General features: G+C 44.1%; 1 protein-coding gene across 5 annotated transcripts in view; it reads right to left on the reverse strand.

Moving 5' to 3' along the window:
• Positions 1–22,003, reverse strand: part of LOC137346749 (spermatogenesis-associated protein 22) — an 83,546-nt gene that overhangs the window by 36,124 nt on the left and 25,419 nt on the right. For all 5 annotated transcript variants that reach the window (XM_068010524.1, XM_068010523.1, XM_068010528.1 and 2 more), the window contains 3 exons: positions 20,676–20,777; positions 14,234–14,528; positions 8,558–8,687 (listed from right to left, as the gene is read on the reverse strand). In XM_068010524.1, the coding sequence (XP_067866625.1) occupies positions 8,558–8,687; positions 14,234–14,528; positions 20,676–20,777 (527 nt within the window). The remainder of the gene's footprint in view (positions 1–8,557; positions 8,688–14,233; positions 14,529–20,675; positions 20,778–22,003) is intronic.

The following is a 22,003-nucleotide window of genomic DNA, read 5'->3' on the forward strand; positions in this document are numbered from 1 at the left end:
ACGCCACCTACTGATGGATAATAATTCTGTTTTCTTGTGTCATTTTTGAATCTGATTGGGTCTCGTCTCCTTGACATTAAAGAAGCGAGCATTTCTTAGCCTGACTTTATTTTATTAAAATTTTACACTGACTTACTTCATCTATATAAGGGCTGCTTCTACAATCAAACAGAAAATCAGAGGCTGTGGCCCACAATGTCCTGATGAGTAGCACTTCTTGCCAGGAGCATCCAATTGCAGAATGGCCTTATAATGGATTCTCAAGTGCGACCCCATCCAACAGAACTCTTACCCATTGCCAGGAGCAATAACTTTTATATTCTTTTTACTGGTTAGATAGCTGTTTGAAAATATGTATTTACCCCTCAATATTTTTCCATCCTCTCCTCTGGGTGGTAACTTGTGTTACAGTACAGTTCCATGGTCAGTGGAAACCTAAAAGTAGCATTCTTCAGGTATGAGCCCACATTGAACTAGACAATTGTGGGCACCAGGCCAAGCCCATTCCTGTCCTCTGGTATCTTCTGCACACTTATATTTTCCAGCAAGGGTCACTGGCTAATCAGGAGTGCAAGTACTACCTGATTTTCTTTCTTTATCTATCATTCCTCCCTAACCTGACACTGATGTCAAATATTGTGTTACCACTACTATGATGGCTGGTCATCAGACCAGTTCCTATAACAGCACCAAACAGGGAGTGAACATGGGACCTACAAATAACATTAAAATTGTCATTTTTAAAATTGACATAAATATAAATTTTTAAATTATCACACTTGTGCTTGCTGGCTCCCAGTCTGACAACACCTCAATTTCAAAATCCTCATTCTTGTTTTCAAATCCCTAAATGGCCTCAGCCCTGTCTATCTCTGTAACCTCCTCCAGCCCAAAAGCCTTTGAGATCTTTCCACTCCACCAGTTCTAGCCTCTTGTGCATCCCTGATTTTAATTGCTCCACCATTGGTGGCTGTGCATTCAGCTGCCTTGCTCTGGAATTTTCTCCCTGAACCTCTCTGCCACTCCTCCTCTTGTTAATTGTACATTATAGAGTCATATAAGGCATAGAAGGAGACAATTTGGCCCATCACATCTATGCCGGCTCTCTGCAGAGCAATCCAGTCAGTCCCGCTCCCATGTTTGATCCCTGTAGCCCTGCAAGTTTATTTCCTTCAAGTGCCTATCCAATTTCCTTTTGAAATCATTGATTGGTCTCTGCTTCCACCATGCTTGTGGGTAGAGACTTCCAGGTCATTATCACCCACTGCATAAAAAAGTTCTTCCTCACATTCTCCATGCATCACTTGTCCAAAACCTTAAATCTGTGTCCCCTGTTAATGGGAACAGTTTTTCCTTGTCTAACTTATCTAAGCCTGTCATAATCTTGTACACTTCTATCAAATCTCCCCCAATCTCCTTTGCTCCAGGGAGAACAACCCCAGCTTTTCCAACCTAACCTTGTAACTAAAATCCCCTATAGAATCATAGAAAGTTTACAGCACAGCAAGAGGCCACGGCCCATCGCATCTGCCAGCCGATAAATGATCCACCCATTCTAATCCCACCTTCCAGTATTTGGTCTGTAGCCCCGCAGATTACGGCACTTGAGGTGCATATCCAGACTCCTTTTGAATGAGTTGAGGGTTTCTGCCTCAACCACCCTTTCAGGCAGTGAGTTCCTGATCCCATCACCTTTTGGGTGAAAAAGCTTTTCCTCATCTCCCCTCTATTCTTTCTACCAATCACTTGAAATCTATGCCCCCTAGTCACTGACCTCTCTGCTAAGGTAAATAGGCCCTTAACCTCCACTCTATCCAGGCCACTCAAAATTTTGTACATTTCAATCAGATCTCCCCTCAGCCTTCTCTGTTCCAAGGAGAACAACCCCAGCCTATCCAATCTTTCCTCGTAGCTGCCTTTTTCCAGTCCCTGGAACCTTTTTGGTAAATCTCCTCTGCACCCTCACATCTCTCCTAAAGTGTGGTGAATAGAAATGGATGCAATACTGTAGTTGAGGCATAACCAGAGCTTTATAAAGGTTCAGCATAACTTCCCAGATTTTGTAGCCCATGCCTCTATTTATGAAGCACAAGATCTCATATACTTTGCTAACCACTCTCAATATGTCCTGCCACCTTCAAAGATCGATGTACCATCATCCCCAGGTCCCTCTATTCCTGCACACTCTTTAGAACTGCGGCATTAACTATCCCTTCTGCCAAAATGCATCACCTCACACTTGTGTGTATTAAATTTCATCTGCCAATTGTCTGCCCAAACTGCTAGCCTATCTATGTCCATTAGCAGGCAGTTCATATCAACCTCACTGTATCATTGGTATCATTGGCAAATTTCAAAATTCTAATCTGTATTCCAAGATCCAAGTCATGTATATTTAAAAATCAGTGATCCTAGCACCCTTGGGGAACACCACTACCATCCTCCAGTCTGAAAAACAACCATTTACTCTGACTCAGTTCTGATGAAGGGTCACTGACCTGAAACGTTAACTCTGCTTCTCTCTCCACAGATGCTGCCAGACCTGCTGAGTATTTCTAGCATTTCTTGTTTTTATTTCAGATTTCCAGCATCTGCAGTATTTTGCTTTCATTTACTCTGACCCGCTGTTTCGTCCTTGAGCCAATTTTTATCCAATTGGACACCGACCCTCCTGTTCTATGAGCCTCAATTTTGTTAACCAGCCTTTTATGTGGTACTTTATCAAATACTTTCTTAAAATCCATAGAGACAATATCTACCACATTAATTGTGTTTAATTGTGTATGCAGGTGGTGCGTATTAACTGGGGTTTCACTTGAGTACATGTATAAAGAGACACTTATTGAAACTGTGTGTGATTGAGATAGGAGGTGTATCTTTGTAACGTTTAACTCTGTAAATAAATATAAGACTGAGTAAAGACTGGCTCCAGTACTATCCTTCACCAACTGGCTTTCCAGAATATAACATGATAGCAGAGGATGACTGCCTAAAGGTGAAGGTTGGAAGCTGAAAACAAATCTTCAAACAGAAAACTACAATCCTAGTAGCCATTGGGAGAAATGGCAGAAAGCAAGTGTAAATTGTTGGGGTATGATTGCCCTCCGATGTTCTGAGTCTGAGCCATATGACCAGTGGAAGAATGAGGTAGGTGCGTGAACCATAAGTTGTGTCCCTACCCAAGAGGAAACAAGGTATGCCCTTGGCATTGTCGCTTTCTGCCAGAAGTAACATCAGAAATAAAGTATTTTGTGAATTGGATGCTCGTCAGTTGGATACTGATGAAGGTTTGGATCTTCAATTAGAGTTCTTGGATGAAATTTACTAGAAAGATGATCTATTAAATCCCTATGAGGCATGGTCAGACTTTGCTGGATTTCAGAAAATAGATGGTTATTCAATGGAGGAGTATATCATAGACTTGGGCTGTATAGAAGATTGAGAAAATTCAATTTGGAGATCCCTGGTTCAGTGCTGGATTGTGCTAAGGTGTCACATACGGACAGGCTCCTGGGTCTAACAGGTTTTTGGTTTTCGGACAGAGACTTCCTGTTGAATCAGATGTCTGCTGTCCTGAAAGAAATTCCTGGGGAAAGTCATTTCCTGCAGCCTTGATGGAACAAATGGGACATTCTGCGGTGACACAAATAGAGGACTCAATAATTGTCAGATTTCAAGATGGTTCAAATACTGGATGCAGAGTTCAATATAACGGAAAAGATAAAGACAGGTAGAATGAGGATGAAAGTACCTTTAGCAGACCTGGCTATTACAGCAGAAGACAGAATTAGAAGAGCAATAATAAGTGAATGAATCCCAGGAATGCCTAAGGAACAGTTAATAGGTGCTTCACGTGTGACTCGAAGCATCATTATGCAATGAACTGCCCAAAGCAGAGAGGCAGAGTCCTCAAAATGACACAGAGAATTCTGAGGCAGAGATGAAGATGATGATGAAATCAAACTAATTCTACTGGTAATAAAGAATTTTAATCCTGTGATGAATGAGCTAGTCGCAGACTCAATCAACTATGCTGTGCTAGATAGTGCTTGCTTTTCGACAGTATGTGGAACAGATTGGTTAAAATGTTACCTAGATTTACTAAGTAGTGAGAAACAATGCAAGATTAAGGAGTATAAAAGTAATACTTGCTCTAGGTTTGGTGATGACAACACATTGAGGTCACTAAAGAGAGTTGTAATTCCATGTAAAGTAGCTGGAGTAAGCCATTTTTGTCAGTACTGATGTAGTCTCTAGTGAGATACAAATCTCCTATGAAAAAGACACAAATGAAACCTGACATGGAGCATGATAAGCCAATTATTTTTGAAAAGTCAGTGGATCTGCAATTTATCCAATCAGGACATTATTGTATCCCCTTAACAAAGCCTATGTTTGTCATCAGAGTGTTAGACAAGTATAAATGGCATCAGGTGAGAAGAATCAGAGAGAAAAAAGCAAATTGACTTGAAGTTACATAGACAGTTTGCTCACCCTACTTGTCAGAGGTTAAAAAACCTGCCAAAGGATGCAAGTGTGGTTGATGAAGAGTATACAAGGATAATAGAAGAGATTCGCGAGAAGTGTGAAATCTGTTAAAACGTGTGGTCGTCCTATTGTAAGCCTTCCAATTGTCATGGATCTAAAGGTATGGGACAAAGACAAATATTTTCATTCCACATTTTATAGAACCGCAGCTAAATTTAGTCTTTCTTCAATAATAGGTACTGAGGACAAAAGGGTGATTATAGACAAAATCAAAAAAACTTACATTTAAATAGTGTTTTTCACAATCACTGGACATCTCAAAGTGCTTTACAGCCAATGAAGTACTTTTGAAGTGTAGTCACTGTTGTAATGTAGGAAATGTAGCAGGCAATTTGCGCACAACAAGCTCCCACAAACAGCAATGTGATAATGACCAGATGTTGATTGAGGTATAAATATTGGTCAAGACACCGGGGTAAATGCTAGATCAAATCTTAGCTGATCAACTAGATTGCAAGTCGACAACCGCTTTTCATGCAAAGAATTCACTAAGATGGTTGGATGGTATGGTCCCTATCAATTGGTCTATAGGCGAAATCCCAAATTGCATTCTGTGCTGTGTGATAGTCTTCCAGCTCTAGGAGGTACGACAATTAGTTCCATTTTTTCTGAACATTTGTATGCTTTACATGCAGGTAGATGGACTTCCATCAAGTCTGAGGTCTTGGAGAAAATTCAGAGAGTTTTGAGGCATTTGTACAAGACCATCTGAGACAGAATTTAATTCAAGAGATTTGGTGTATTATAAAAGAGAGGGTGATAGGGAATGGAAAGGCCCTGGTAAAGTAATAGATTATGATGGCAAGACAGTACTTATCAAACATGGCAAACAAACTGGTACGGTTCATTCCTCACAATTAATCAGGATTAATTACAAAATCTCAGACTCTCAACAGCGGACAGAAGTAAACAAGGCTCATGTGTTTTGTGATGAAGGACCTGAGAAACAGCATACAGTAGATGAAGGACTGGATAGCAGTAATATGAATGATCATGATGAACAGGACGGAGCTATCGCATCCAAAGGCCAATTGCCCACAGTGGCCACTCAGGTGACATATATTCTAGAGGGGTCAGTGAATGGAGGGATGTAACAATTGTAGGAAAAGCTACTGGCAAGTTTAAATATTAGTTGAATGTTCAGGATGATGGTCAAGAAGCGAGGTCCATGGACTGACCAGAATGGGGTGGAAGAGCGGAGAGTACAAAAGCGCAGCATAAGTTCTGATAATGGGTCTGGAAGTGACTCTTGCGTCAGAAAACGATCATGTACTGGAGAAAGCCGTCAATAGTGTGAGAGGGTGATCTCCCAGTAGTCGTCCAGACAGGCATAAAATTGCAAGTAGAGGCCATAGCTTCAATAGATTACATAGTGAAATAAAGGCTACAGAACAGTCTCAGAACAAAACTGGAAGCAGAAGTCCTCATGATGGTGAAGTTTTGGTGGCTGCCAATAAACTTGAGGATAAGCAAATAAGGGAGGCAAAACAAAGGGAATTATATAGTTGGAGAGAGTTTGGAGTTTATTCTGAGGTACCAGATAAGGGGCAACCAGTCTTGTCTCATGAGTGAATTTTTACCGAAAAGGTCATTGTAAATGGGACTTTTAAGGCTAAAATGAGGCTAGTTGCTAGAGGTTTTGAAGGACAACTGGGTGATACAGATGTTAGAGTTATTGTGTGATTGCCTTTAAGAGTAATGTACCTTTAAGATCTTAGTATACTAATGAGCCAGGTGGCAGAATGCAGTCATGTGACTATATGCCAGGCTCACTGTAACTGTAACACCAAAAGGCAAGACCTGCAAATAGATAGCTCTGTACTAGTACATAGTTGTTAGCTGTTTAATAAACCTGTTCGAGATCTTCAAACAACCTGAAATCCACACATCTCATTTTATGTTGCACCAGACAACATAAAGAAGCATCTCATTTCAAGAGTAGATACTCCTACTGCTGGAAAAGTAATCTTTAAAATTGTTTTAGCTCTTTTGACCACATATTCATAGGAGTGCAGATCAATCAACATTCCGCGGTAATGTGACCAGGCCCATCCTTCGCAACACCGGGGACCGATAGAACCTCAGCACGTAGTGACACTTGGAGTTTGCGTACTGGAGGTCTACACACAGGTTGATGCAGCCACACACGAAGGTAGTCATCAGATGAGGGCGATGTTGTGTACATTTTTCCCGCCCTTATGTTTGAACATCGTGTCCCTCCGGACCCGGTCCATTTTGGATCCCCAGATGAAGCGGAAAATGGCTCGGGTGACCGCCACAGCGCAGGAGTGGGGTATGGGCCAGACCTGCACCACGTACAGCAACAACGTGAGCACCTCGCACCTGATGACCAGGTTCTTACCCATAATGGAGAGAGATCGCTGCTCCCACATGCTCAGCTTGTGTTGTACCCTGGCTACTCGCTCCTCCCAGGTTTTGGTGCACGCCCCGTCCCTTCTGAACCATATCCCCAGCACCTTCAGGTAGTCTGACCTGACGGTGAAGGGGACAAAGGATCGGTCAGCCCAGTTCCCAAAGAACATGGCCTCGCTCTTGCCGTGGTTAACTTTGGCTCCCAGTGCCAGTTCGAACTGGTCGCAGATGCTCATCAGTCTGCGCGCAGACAGCGGGTCCGAGCAGAAGACTGGAAAGTCATCCATGTACACAGAATGTATGATTCAGTGGTTACATGTTGGTATTTTTAACCTAGGCTTAAATCATCCAATCCCTTCTCCATCACCAAACGTTCCCCCACAAGTCATCCCTCTAAGCAAGTAAAGCAGCATCAGCGAGCTCCAGCTTCTAAATGGGTAGTATCTAGTAAGTCAGCAGGAGCTTTGCACAAAGAAGTAGCCTTTATGTGCAAGAATTTTACACTCCAATGTGCACTAGGCCTAATAAGGAAAAATAGGCATTCCCCTTAATTGATCAAGGCTAGCTGCATGAATGTTATTTGAACAAACTTAAAATTGCATAGGGTTTAGCAATAAACTCAGAAGTCCAAATGCACTTCAACATAGCAATCAACCACAACTTGTGTTCCCACTTTATGCTTGCATCTTGTGGTTTACCTGCATAATCTTTCAACTACCCATTTTGTTTTTATACTTATTCGACAGGCATAAGAGTTAAGTAGCAAATTGTTTAAACTTGTGCAGAAATTGTTCAAGTTACAATAAATCCAAAGTTACTTTCAGTACTGTTTTACTATGCTCCAATGACTGAACTGCTGTGAACATCCCAGGAAATACACCGACCGCAATGAGACCAGGACAATAATATGGCAGAACTGGTCCAAATCTTTAATTTGTTTGGTTTCACAAGTTTGGTTTATTTGTGCATTCAATTTAATGTATATAGCCTTAATGATGAGCAAATACTCCTTAAAATTGATTACCATCACTAGATTAGGCATTTAATTCACTTTAATTGCAATACATTCCTCGTCAAAGCATGGAAATAATAAATCTTGATTCAAGCACAGAAGGTTCCACAGCTCAAAAGCTCAGTACATTAAATAGTTAATGCAATGTATTTTAGAAGTCTGATCAATTGTTTAATATACATTTTTGTTCCTGTAGTATAAGGACATGTAAGGACTGATGCTGGAAACAGTGAGAGTAACCCCCTCCCACTGTAAGGGTGATGATGTAATAGTCACATGGTGATGGGCTTTGGAAAAAGACAGTAGCAGCACGAAGGATGCTAACTAAGAAGGCTTGAGGAGAGTGTAAACAGTGATGTGTAAATAATAAGAGTTATTAATTAACCTCATCCAGACTCCGAGACTTTCTCAATAATGCCCTAGCTACGCTATAACAACAACACCACACAACAGTTTCCCTATCTGGTGAGTTCAGATTAAATTTCTGAATGATTGATTATCTGTTTTGTAGTACAAAGATTTGCAAATTGACCAGTGTTTACAGAAATCCAGATCTAAGCATGAAATTTATACAGAAACTAGTCATGCATTTACCAAGAAAGAAATGTAAACCAGTATACATACCAAAGACCTCAAATAGCAATGCACATCTGTGGTTGTACTGAGTCCATTGTTTCATGCCTTCTATAGTTGTTGTCACAATACGTAATGAATTATCTGGTTGCTTAACTTTCATCTGAACTGGTTTTGACTTCTATTTATGTAAAAAGAGGTAAAGGTTCAGCATATCTGCCAGCACTGAAAGATTCACAAATGCATAATGCAACAAACTAATTGAAATTAGACTTTCTATTACTTATTAAAAAATAGCCAAATCTTGTTGGTATGAACAACAATAACTGGCATTTATATATTGCCTGTCATGTAGTAAAACATCCCAAAGTGCTTCACATTATCAATGAAACTTGGATACTTAGCCGCATAAGAAGATATTAAGAGAGATGACCAAAAGCTTGGTGCATTGAGCAGCAAGAGAGCTTGGTGGTGTGATGGTTATGAGATATACTTTGAAGATGCATTCACTGACCTTGTCCACTTACGTGAAGTCATTGAACTGCTTGCAGCACTGCTGCCAGGTTTTTAGGACTAGACACTGGCATTGACCTCCCTGGCCACTTGCTCCCATTCCCTGAATGCTCTTTGAGGGTCTCCTGATCCCCACCCCATCCCAGGGAAGCATGGCCTCTCTTCTCCTGTCAACCTCCATTACTAAGGCCTCCAGCACTGCATCCATGAACCTCAGAGCCCTCTCTCTACCCTGGTGCTCCATTTGTTTAGCTTCTACTGCAGTAACTTGCAGTACAGGCAGTCAGCAGCAGCTTACTTCTAATGAATCAACCCCTCAAATACTGAAGCAGTCCATGTAGAAATGCAGCAAGACCTGGACAATATCCAGGCTTGGGCTGATAAGTGGCAAGTAACATTTGCGCCGCACAAGTGCCAGGCAATAACCATCTCCAACAAGAGAGAATCTAACCATCTCCCCTTGACATTCAATGGTATTAGCATCGCTGAATCCCCCACTATCAACATCCTAGGGGCTACCATTGACCAGAAACTGAACTGGAGTAGTCATATAAATACCGTGGCTACAAGAGCAGTTCAAAGGCTAGGAATCCTGCGGCAAGTAACTCACCTCCTGACCCCCCAAAGTCTGTCCACCATCTACAAGGCACAAGTCAGGAGTGTGATGATATACTCTCCACTTGCCTGGATGGGTGCAGCTCCAACAACACTCAAGAAGCTCGACACCATCCAGGACAAAGCAGCCCACTTGATTGGCACACCATCCACAAACATTCACTCCCTCCACCACTGACGCACAGTGGCAGCAGTGTGTACCATCTACAAGATGCACTGCAGCAACGCACCAAGGCTCCTTCGACAGCACCTTCCAAACCCACAACCTCTACCAACTCGAAGGACAAGAGCAGCAGATGCATGGGAACGTCACCATCTGCAAGTTCCCGTCCAAGTCACACACCATCCTGACTTGGAACTATATCGCCGTTCCTTCACTGTCACTGGGTCAAAATCCTGGAACTCCCTTCCGAACAGCACAGTGGGTGTACCTACCTCACACGGACTGCAGTGGTTCAAGAGGCAGCTCACCACTACCTTCTCAAGGGCAATTAGGGATGGGCAATAAATGCTGGCATAGCCAGTGACGCCCACATCCCATGAAAGAATTTTAAAAAAAAAATGAGTGCAGCTTCCCCTTTAAGAGGGGCAGGCTACTTGGTACACAAGAAATAGGAGCAAAACTGAACCATATGGCCCATCGAGCCTTCTCCGCCATTCAATTCGGGACTGATCTTGGGCTTCAATTCCACTTCCTGCCCACTCCCCATATCCCTTGATTCCTTGCGAGACCAAAAATCTATCTATCTCAGCCTTACATGTATTCAATGATGGAGCACCCACAACCCTCTAGGGTAGAGAATTCCAAAGATTCACAACCCTCTGAGTGTAGTAATTTCTCCTCATCTCAGTCCTGAATGATTGACCACTTATCCTGAGACTGTGTCCCTGTGTTCTATCTTCTCTGACCGGCGGGAACAATCTCTCACCTTCTGCCCTATCAAGTCCTTTCAGAATGTTGTATGTCTCAATTAGATCGCCTCTCATTCTCTAAACTCCAGAGCATATAGGCTCAATTTACTCAGCCTCTAATCATCGGACAACCCCCTCAGACCAGGGACCAATTTAGTAAATCCTCACTGCACTGTCTCCAGTGCAAGTATATCTTTTCTTAAATGTGGAGACCAAAACTGCACGCAGTATTCCAGGTGCGGTCTCACCAAAGCCCTGCACAATTTTTAAGACTTCTTAATTTCTGTACTCCAATCTCCTTGCAAGACCAACTTACCATTTGCCTTCCTAATAGCCTGCTGCACCTGCATGTTAACTTTGTGCGTTCCTTCTTGTACGAGTACCCCCCAAGTCTCTCTGAACATCAACATTTACCAGTTTCACACCTTTTTAAAAATATTCTGCTTTTCTACTTTTACGACCAAAGTGAACAACTTCATACTTCCCTACATTATACTCCATTTGCCATCTTGTTGTCACTTATTTAACCTGTCTATATCTCTTTGCAGCCTCTCTACGTTCTCCCTGCAGCTTACCTTTCCGAGCTTTGTATCATCAGCAAACTTAGATACTTTACTCTCTGTCTCTTCATCCATGTCATTAGTGTAAATAGCCGAGGCCCCAGCACTGACCCTTGCCGCACTCCACTATTCACTGCCTGCCAATTTGAAAATGCCCCAGCACGTGCTAGTTACGCATGCTGCTAGGCTCTCTGTTGAGTATTCAGCCAGCCAGAAGCGCAGCTCTCACTTGGCTGATTGCTACAATCATAGAAATAAGGAGGCAGCCCTGCGCCCAAAAATGGGAGCTATTGAATTTTGAGTTGTATATTTTTACACTTCATCAATGCACTATCAACTTCACAGTGTATTGAATGCCATTGGTCATTTGCTGAGCTGATTCAGCATCGAAGTGAACTTCATTTTGCGTTTAAATTTAAATCAACATGATTTCAGTTAGGAGATGAAGGACATAATGGCACAGAGGAAGTTAACAAAAGGAAAGAAAGAGGATCAAGGGAAAGAAAACAGGAAAGGATTTGAAACGAGTGCAAAGCAAGAGAAAAGGTTTATAAAGAAGCACATTTATATAAATGATGAGAAAGAAGAGACACAACTATGTTTCAAAAAATACAAAAAAAGGTGGAATAAAAAAGAAGCAAACAGAAATAACACCAAGTGCTGAGGGGTGCAAGCACAAATCTCATGATCCTTTGTGGGAGGTTGTGAAAGCTGAAACAGGGAAGACGTAAAGGAACGCCTCAGTCATGTAAGTAAATAAATTTCAACAGTAGCAAACCTCCCAGAATAAACAGGGAAGAGTCAGCATTAAAAATGGCAAACTAATTAGAAAAGGGACATTTATAAACAAAATTAAACTGCAATGTGATGATTGATCAAGTTTAAAGCTATTTACCAATACAAACAAATCATTTTGGCAACTTAAACTTGTGTTTCTGTACATTCATCCTTTAAAAATCTAATATGCACATAAAGCACTGCAAATCTCTCACACAAAATCCCTGCATATCAGTAGACTGGAGACTTAATCCTAGGCCTCTGCCAATAGTACTCTATAATCAGCCATTGGAAGGTACACCACAAGAGCTAAACTGGGAACACATGTTTTGGCTAATCCAATGGTTCTCAAACATTTTTGCTTGAAGGACCCTTTTCAAATGGATGAGCAACCACAGACCCCCCCATCTAAATTATAATACTATATATGAAAACAGGTATTTGCTTGCAGGTATCAGTGAGATGGGTGTGCCTACTTAAATACTTGTCACACCTAGCACAAAGGAAGATGGCTGTGGTTGTTGGAGGTCAATCATCTGAGCAGGATCACTGCAGGAGTTCCTCAGGGTAGTGTCCTAGGCCCAACCATCTTTAGCTGCTTCATCAATGACCTTCCTTCAAACATAAGGTCAGAAATGGGGATGTTCGCTGATGATTGCACAATGTTCAGCCCCATTCGTGACTCCTCAAATACTGAAACAGTCCGTGTAGAAATGCAGCAAGACCTGGACAATATCCAGGCTTGGGCTGATAAGTGGCAAGTAACATTTGTGCCACACAAGTGCCAGGCAATGACCATCCCCAACAAGAGAGAATCCCCTTGACATTCAATGGCATTACCATTGCTGAATCCCCCACTATCAACATCCTAGGGGCTACCATTGACCAAAAACTGAACTGGAGTAGCCATATAAATACCGTGGCTACAAGAACAGGTCAGAGGCTAGGAATCTTGTGGCGAGTAACTCACCTCCTGACTCCCCAAAGCCTGTCCACCATCTACAAGGCACAAATCAGGAGTGTGATAGAATACTCTCCACTTGCCTGGATGGGTGCAGCTCCAACACTCAAGAAGCTCGACACCATCCAGGACAAAGCAGCCCACTTGACTGGCACACCATCCACAAACATTCACTCCCTCCATCACCGACGCACAGTGGCAACAATGTGTACCATCTACAAGATGCACTGCAGCAATGCACCAAGGCTCCTTAGATAGCACCTTCCAAACCCGCGACTCTACCTCCTCGAAGGACAAGAGCAGCAGATGCATGGGAACATCACCACCTGCAAGTTCCCATCCAAGTCACACACCATCCTGAGTTGGAACTATTTCGCCGTTCCTTCACTGTCGGTGGGTCAAAATCCTGGAACTCCCTTCCTTACAGCACTGTGGGTGTACCTACCTCCCATGGACTGCAGCAGTTCAAGAAGGTAGCTCACCACCACCTTCTCAAGGGCAATTAGGGATAGGCAATAAATGCTGGCCTAGCCAGTGATGCCCACATCCCATGAATTAATAAAAAAATAATTTTTTTTTTTAAACTCCCCTCTCGTGAGCAAGGCTGAACTCACATGATGCCCAACAGCAGCTTTGGTAACTAAGGGTCTACCTGGGGATCTTCATCCTGTCCTCAACACTTCTCCATGCACGCTCCCCTCCTAGGTGAGGCAGCCAGGTCATTCTACACTGCATGTCGGCTGCACTCCATTCCCGCCTCGTACCAACCCCACCTCCAGTCGCCACTCCTTTGGTTACTTGCAGACTCCCTGGAAAGTCTATACAGACTTTGGGGTGGCGCAGTGGTTAGCACTGCAGCCTCACAACTCCAGCAACCCGGGTTCGGTTCTGGGTACTGCCTGTGTGGAGTTTGCAAGTTCTCCCTGTGACTGCGTGGGTTTCCGCCAGGTGCTCCCGTTTCCGACCACAGCCAAAGACTTGCAGGTTGATAGGTAAATTGGCTATTGTAAATTGCCCCTAGTGTAGGTAGGTGGTAGGAGAATTGAGGGAAGGTGGGGATGTGGTAGGGGACATGGGATTAATGTAGGATTAGTATAAAATGGATGGTTGATGGTCGGAACAGACTCGGAGGGCCGAAGGGCCTGTTTCAGTGCTGTATCTCTCTATGACTCTATGACCTCAGATTGAGAACCACTAGTCTAGTCTACCTCACAGAGTTTATGTAGCAAAATATTCGCTAGATCATTATTCAACTTTACATTTTTCCTGTTAGGTCAATTGATTCAATATGACCTAAATTTGAATTTGTATTCTTGTTGAGCAAAACAAAATATCCAAAGTTCAAATTCAACAAAGGCAAATTGTTTTAAACAAAATTTATGAATGTACCTGATCCACACCATCACCTGGATTACTTTCAAACTGGTTTTCAAAAAACTGATTTGGTTGACCACTACATTTGTTGCTTGTTGCATTATAAGATCTACTCTTGGGCCACTGATGTGTTTGCTGAGAAGATTTTGTCTGTGCTTTGTAAGGTTCAGAAGGCACATGTGACCTGAAAGTGCCTGTGATTTTCACTTGAGTATTATACCCACTAGTAGAAGTAAATCTGTTCCTTTCATTCATGATAGGCCGAGTATTTTCTTTCCATGTATTTCCAGACTGTTGTTGAACACCTGTGCTAGAATTTAAACAACTCAAGTTAGTAGAGTGTAACATAAACATTATAAATATATTTGCAGTAAAATGGGATCAAATTTAAATTTGCCAGAGAAAAACACAATCTTGAGAAGATTTCAGTGACATCTCAATGCAATCTTTGTGTGTTCTTGCAGACAAAAATCAATGGGACTTTGCTTTGCACAGAATACTAAATAAACAAACAGAGGAACCATTGACTAACTAGAAGATTGCACAATGTAACTATCCAGCCAAGAATAAAGCTGAAGCAAAATAGGCAAAGTTCAAGCCTGAAGTCCAAAGTGTGCTTAACTGATAAATGCAACAGCACTCTTATGAGGGTAGAAATAATCAACCAACTGCCTGAAGTATCAGAGACTGGAATTTTCTGGGCCTCTTAGCGACAGGCTGGGAGGCAGGAGGGCTGCCATATTGCCACCTGCTCCCTCATCACCAGGGCCTGGTTTCTTTTTGAGGGTGCCCAGTCATTGAGGCGCCTCTCCCTGCAGCCGCAGCCTCAGCAATGGCCACCGCTAGTGGTGCATTGTGAGTATGTCCTGGCAGGACAATATCACAAATAAGAACACAAGAACCAGGAGCAGGATTTGGCAATTCAGCCCCTCGAGCCTGTTCCACCATTGAACACGATCATGGCTGATCTCATCTCGGCCTCAACTCCACTTTCCTGCCTGTTCTCCATAACCCTTCAATCCATTACTAATTAAAAATCTATCTTACTCCTCCTTAAATCTACTCAATGTCCCCAGCATCCACCGCACTCTGGGGTAGTGAATTCCACAGACTCACAACCCTTTGAGAGAAGTAATTTCTCCTCATCTCTGTTTTAAATCTGCTACCCCTTATCCTAAAACTATAACCTCTCGTTCTAGATTTCCCCACCAGAGGAAACATCCTCTCTACGTCTACATTATCAATCCCCTTAATCATCTTATATACTTCAATTAGATCTCCTCTCATTCTTCTAAACTGTAGAGAGTAAAGTAAACTACTCAATCTCTTTTCATAAGACAAACCCCTCAACTCTGGAATCAATCTAGTGATCCCCCTCTGAACTGCCTCCAATGCAACTACATCCCTCCTCAAGTAAAGGGACCAAAACTGTACACAATACTCCAGGTGCAGTCTCACCAACGCCTTGTACAGTTGCAGCAACACTTACCTACTTTTATACTCTATTCCTTTAGCAATAAATGCCAAAATTCCATTTGCCTTCCTTATTATCTGCTGCACCTGCATACTAGTTTTCTGCGATTGATGCACAAGGACACCCAGATCCCTCTGCAAATGCGACAGTCCTCTCAAAGGTAGAGCTCCGAAGTGTGTTGGCACTAATCAAACAGAGGTAGCTGCGGTAGATCGGACACGTGCGCAAGATGGAAGACGGTCACATACCCAAGGACCTTCTGTATGGTGAGGTTGCCAGGACCAGCCAACCAGTGGGTCATCCAAAGCTCTGCTTCAAGGATGCTTGGCAAGCGTGACATGACAGCCCTAACTATCGACTATCGTACCTGGGAGTCACTAGCTGGTGAAAAAGGTGACACATCTTGCGGACTGCCGTGCATTACCACGATGACCAGTAGCTACAGCAGCTTGGCAACAGGCACCAACACCAAAAAAAAACAACTCATAGCATCATTTGGCAACTTCACTTGTGGCAGAGCCTGTCTCTCAAGGATTGGCCTTCACAGCCATCAGCAAAGGTGCACCAAGAGAAGATACCCCACCTAAATGAATTGTTTGCATCATCTTTTGTAGATGGAAGGATGCCATCATCATCATCACACTGAGCAACTGGATCAACAGGAGAAGTCTAGACAGAGTACTTTATGCTAAAAGTACTCTGCCTTGTTATAAAAGTTATTAGCCTCAGAGAAATTTGGATTGAACTTTTTTTTTTTAAAGTGCCAATTTCTGACCAGCATGGATTGCCTCAAATGGAGTCTCCCAATGTGAAAAGCTGGTCCAGTCACATTTCCAAAGCAGGGATGGTACAGCAACCTAAAAGCCACTATGGAGCTGCGTAATCATGGAAAGCAGACTGGGAGCTAAGCATTCCAGTTTTCCCAGGGCAACACTATTCAAGGTTAGTTCTCACACCATTCCAAAGTCACAGCTCCTGTAATTTGTCATGGAGCCACTTCAGGACAGGTAGGAATGCTCCTGTGTTATGGTCACGTGGTGGGATCTGGGTGGTTCCCACTGTTCGACTCCCACCAGACCGTGGCAATTGTGTGTTGTTATTAAGGTTTAACCTCTTTGGTGTTTTATTTGTCAAATAAACTGACAGCAGCAGGTTTTCTTGTAGGTTTAAAATGGAAAATCAATGATTTATTGATTAATATGCCTTAATCCGAAATTGCCGTGATCACACCCACACACATTTTCTGGCGCGCACACAACACACACACACAGGGAAAAAGGGATAAGCAATTATAAATGGGGGGTGTGGGATCATGGTAAACCGGTTGAATTTTCTTCTGTCAAGTTCTCGTTGGTTGCAGGTCTGAGGTGTATGTAGATTTCTCTCTTGGTTGAAAGTTCAGTTGAAGACAGTGGAACTCTTCTAATTCACTGCTGTATAAAGTGTAGATGTGGAATTCTACAGCAGGGCGCACCCTTCTGGTTTTCTAGAAACAAGCTTCTTGGATGCTGCTTTCTGGGTGTTTCTCTTTCTCTCTCTCTCTCTAGGCTGCCTTTTAAGGTACAGATGTGTTACATCTCACCTCCTGGTCGGAGGCACTTTAGTCTCTCTGCAATGGTGATCACACAATGGCCCAAGACATAGCTACTTCACACCTTCTTTGTTTCACAAGAACCCATTCAATTCTGGAATATTTTAGGATGGTGTAGGATAGGTGCAATTGACACCTCCTTGCCTTGAAGATTTTCCTTTGTCCCTGTCAGACAGTTTGAATATACAAAGGCCAAGTGCTTTCCCTTTGGCAGCCATTTTGGAGCACATTGTTCACTTTTTAAATGGAAAGTCCATTTTTTAAAGGACAAAGTCAGTTTTATAACTCTTCAATTTTTGTCCATAACTTTTCATCGTCATGCTTCTTGTACACATGACACCTGGTAGGATGGAAGACGATCGCCAGAGGTCCTTGGTACTCTGAACAAACTGTACCCCCTTCCTAGATTTTCCTTTTCATTTAACTGAATTATTAAAGAAATGGTAATTGCTAATGACATTTGGACTGCTGTTTTGTATCCCTTTTGACAAACTGCAGGGATAAAATAACATCATGTAAAAAGGCGGTGCAGGAACCTGGAGGTTCACAAAAACAAATCTTTGGACACAAAAGCAAAATGCTGTGGATGCTGTACATCTGAAATAAAAAAAAATGATGGGAATACTCAGCAGGTCTGGCAGGATCTGTGGAGAGAGAAACAAAAGGGGGAATTTTATACTCTCCTCCGTGTCTGTTTGGAGGCGGGGTGAGTATATAATCTGGTGGGATGGTGGCAGTAGTGGGGGGGGGGGGGAAACTCTGCCACCTTCCCACCTCCACCCAAATTAGGTCAGGGGTGGGAAGGCCTGTGAACAGCCGTTCCACCCTGATTCCAATTGAGGCCTTTAAGTGGGCAATTAATGCCCAACTAAGGGCCTCAACCCGCCAATGTCGGAATTAGCCCAGCAGCGGGTGGGCCTATCGCCACACAGGGAGCACACCAAGCAAACCCATGTGAGTTACTTGCCGGTTCCAGGAGGGGCAGGGGGGTGTCCCCCTTGTTAAAAGGCACTTAGTGCTTGAACAAGCGACTCAGCATCAGGAAGGAGAGGGGGTCGCTGAGAGCCGCTCCCCTGCCCTTGCTGCCGACTACCCTACACTCCTTCTCCCACGAGCCCCGCCCCGCGAAACCCCTCCCGCTGAGACTTACCTGTGGCCTGTGTCCAGGGCCTCGGGTGAGTGCTCCACTGGCAGCAGCAACTGCCTCCAGTGGTGCTGCTCAGTGAAAGAGCTCCCGGTCTCCCCCAGAGGAGGCAATGCAGAGCTCTCGCTGCCGCCTTTGCCAATGGTTGAGACGTCCATCGCCCAGATAGAATCCCAGCCAGAATTAAAGTTTCAGTTCGATGACCTTTAAGTCCTTTAGATGGCATTAAATAATCACCTGAAATGACAGACCTGTAAAATGCTTGCCTGGCATAAGCAAATTCGCATTGATGGCTAGCACTGAAATTCACTAACCACATGTTGGACGTGAATTTGATAGCCTTGTGCCCTTTTATTTTATTTTTTATTTAGAGATACAGCACTGAAACAGGCCCTTCGGCCCACCGAGTCTGTGCTGACCAACAACCACCCATTTATATTAATCCTACATTAACCCCATATTCTCTACCACATCCCCACCATTCTCCTACCACCTACCTACACAAGGAGCAACTTACAATGGCCAATTTACCTATAAACCTGCAAGTCTTTGGCTGTGGGAGGAAACCGGAGCACCCGGTGGAAACCCACGCAGACACAGGGAGAACTTGCAAACTCCGCACAGGCAGTACCCAGAACTGAACCCGGGTCACTGGAGCTGTGAGGCTGCAGTGCTAACCACTGCGCCACAGCGTGGTGCGCAGCGCCAGCCCGTGTACTGTGGAAAACTCTTGCGTGTTCTGAAAGCAACTGATTCGGCACTATCCTGGTATCATTCAGCCCTACCAGTTGTTGTGCACTAGACTTCCTAATTGGATCACACAGGTCCTTGAACAAATTCATGTGTCACTCTACAAAGATCAAGTGCTGAGTTGTAAGATGGGCCTGCACTAGCCTGTAGAAAGGACCAGGCACCCAACCTGCAGAAAAAAATCCCTGCTATTGCAAAGTGCCTGGAAGTACTCTGGAGTGGTTTTGAAGGTCTTGTGGGGAATTCCTGTAGAACTTGTCTAAGACCTTGCCCTCCAGTGAGCTGGCAAATGAACCATCCTTTACCCGACATGGCTGTAGCCCACTCATGCCTGGCTGATTCCAACTCTATAGTTACCTCTAACGTATGTGCAGTGCCAGTATCTGAGTTGGTGGCTGTGAGTGTCAGATCAAGTGATGGGCCCTTTTCATTAGTGCTATTCTGTTGCTCTCTGTCTTCCTCCTTAGGCTGCTGTGGCTGGGCAGGTTTCAGTTGCTTACTGTCTGAAAGCAGAAAATTAGGGAATGAAAGGGGGGATGGAGTGGGAAGCAAGAGGTCCATGGTCACACCATCTGCAGCTTGTGAATTATTGCAGATCTCAGGCTGAGGGTAAGCTGGGAGTTAAGAAGGATTATAAGGCAGGAACATACTGACATCCTCAGTGTTCTCAGCAATGCCACATGACAAAGGCTCTGTCTATGCATCCCATGATGCTGAGAGCTATCTCCTCTGTAGGGCTCAGGAGACAGATATCCTGGTTCACTGCTGGTTCCGCTCTGCTTCCTTCTAATGTATATCACCTTGTCCTGCAAGAGAAAGAGCAGAGTGTCAGCACTTGTGTAGCACTGTGTTTGGGTAATGTGCCTGCTATTGCTGAATAGCTGAAGGTATGTGGGTGGGCGTAAGGCAGACAACATTGGTAGGTGTGTGAGAGTGAGGGAGAGTATCTGGATGTTAGGCATGAGTCCTGAATGCCAGGGAATGCTGATGGGTGAGTGATGAGGGTGTAGTGCATTGAGCAGCGTAAGAGGTTTATGTGGTGGGTTGGAGATGTCATCTGAAGATGCATTCACTGGCCTTGACCAAATGCGTGAGCTCATTAAGCTTCTGGTGGTGCTGCTTCCAGGTCCTCAGGACCAAAAGCTGTAAACTGACCCCTTTGGCCACCTGCTTCCACTCCCTTCTCAGGGTGGCCCTTGAGGATCAATCCCGACCCCTGCACCCAAAAAATGGGGTAAGCCAGTTTGTAGTCCGTTGAGTTTAATCACTTCTCAGATGAGATGCAGAGTAGGATCTTACAAATGACAGAAAAAAACAGACACTTTGGCTATCATTAAGGATACCTCCAGTTGGTAGACCCTCAGAACATTATTTCTGTCAGGTCAGAAAGATCTGCAACCTGTAAGCCCTCAATGCAGCTGAAAGATGAATAAATGTGAGAACATAGAAAAAAAATGACAAAAATGGCTAAGTCAATTATATTATAGAATCCACTTACTTCCAACCTGTTTTTTTGGTTTGTCCTGCAGTGTTGGATCCACCAGAAAACTGTCTAGGTTTCTGACTTAGTTGCTGTGGAGGTATTTGTTGCTGAAGCTGGCTGAAAAATGAACATTTTATATAATTACCACTGAAGTTATGATATTCTTCTAAACCAGCTGAATTAGTCCACCTATCATTGTTTTATAAATTGTGATTAGCAGTCTGCTGTCTGTTGCCTGCTATGACACCCTCACCAGCAAAGAACTCAAAATTTGAAGAAATACTACTGGTTGTGTAGATCAGAGCTGTGCGAGTGCTGGGGACACTTTTGCAGCAGTGAGACCGGTGGCAAGATAAATGAGCAGGTCTGAGAGACAGCACAGCAAGCCTGGTAGCAGTATAAAGGAGTGGGCCTGAGAGAGAACACAGCAAGACCGGTGGCAGGATAAAGGAGCGGGCCCGAGAGAGAGCACAGCGAGACCAGCGGCAGGATAAAGGAGAAGGCCTAAGAAGGAACAAAGTGAGACCAGTGGCAGTAAAAAGGGGCAGGCCTGAGTGAGCACAGCGAAACCGGTGGCAATATAAAGGGGCAGGCTTGAGAAGGAGCACAGCAAGACCGGTGGCAGTGTAAAGAAGCGGGCCTGGAAGAGAGCACAGCGAGACTGCTGGCAGGTTAAAGGAACGGGCCCAAGAGAGAGCATAGAGAGACCGGTGGCAGGATAAAGGAGCAGGCCTGAGAGGGAGCACAGCAAGACCGACGCCAGTGTAAAGGAGCAGGCCTGAGAAGGAGCACAGTGGGCGGCACAGTGGCGCAGTGGTTAGCACCGCAGCCTCACAGCTCCAGCGACCCGGGTTCAGTTCTGGGTACTGCCTGTGCGGAGTTTGCAAGTTCTCCCTGTGTCTGCGTGGGTTTCCGCCAGGTGCTCTGGTTTCCTCCCACCTCCAAAAGACTTGCAGGTTGATAGGTAAATTGGCCATTGTAAATTGCCCCTAGTGTAGGTAGGTGGTAGGAGAATGGTGGGGATGTGGTAGAGAATATGGGATTAATGTAGGATTAGTATAAATGCGTGGTTGTTGGTCGGCACAGACTCGGTGGGCCGAAGGGCCTGTTTCAGTGCTGTATCTCTACATACATAAAAAGCAGCAGTATAAAGGGGCAGGCCTGAGAGGGAGCACAGCAAGACCGACGCCAGTGCAAAGGAGCAGACCTCAGAGAGAGCACAGTGAGACTGGTGGCAGGTTAAAGGAGCAGGCCCGAGAGACAGCACAGCGAGACCGATGGTAATATAAAGGAGCAGGCCTAAGAGGGAGCAGAGGGAGACCGGCAGCAGTATAAAGGGGCAG

This window comes from Heterodontus francisci, chromosome 30 (genome assembly GCF_036365525.1).
Source record: "Heterodontus francisci isolate sHetFra1 chromosome 30, sHetFra1.hap1, whole genome shotgun sequence".
Taxonomy (NCBI): Eukaryota; Metazoa; Chordata; class Chondrichthyes; order Heterodontiformes; family Heterodontidae; genus Heterodontus; species Heterodontus francisci.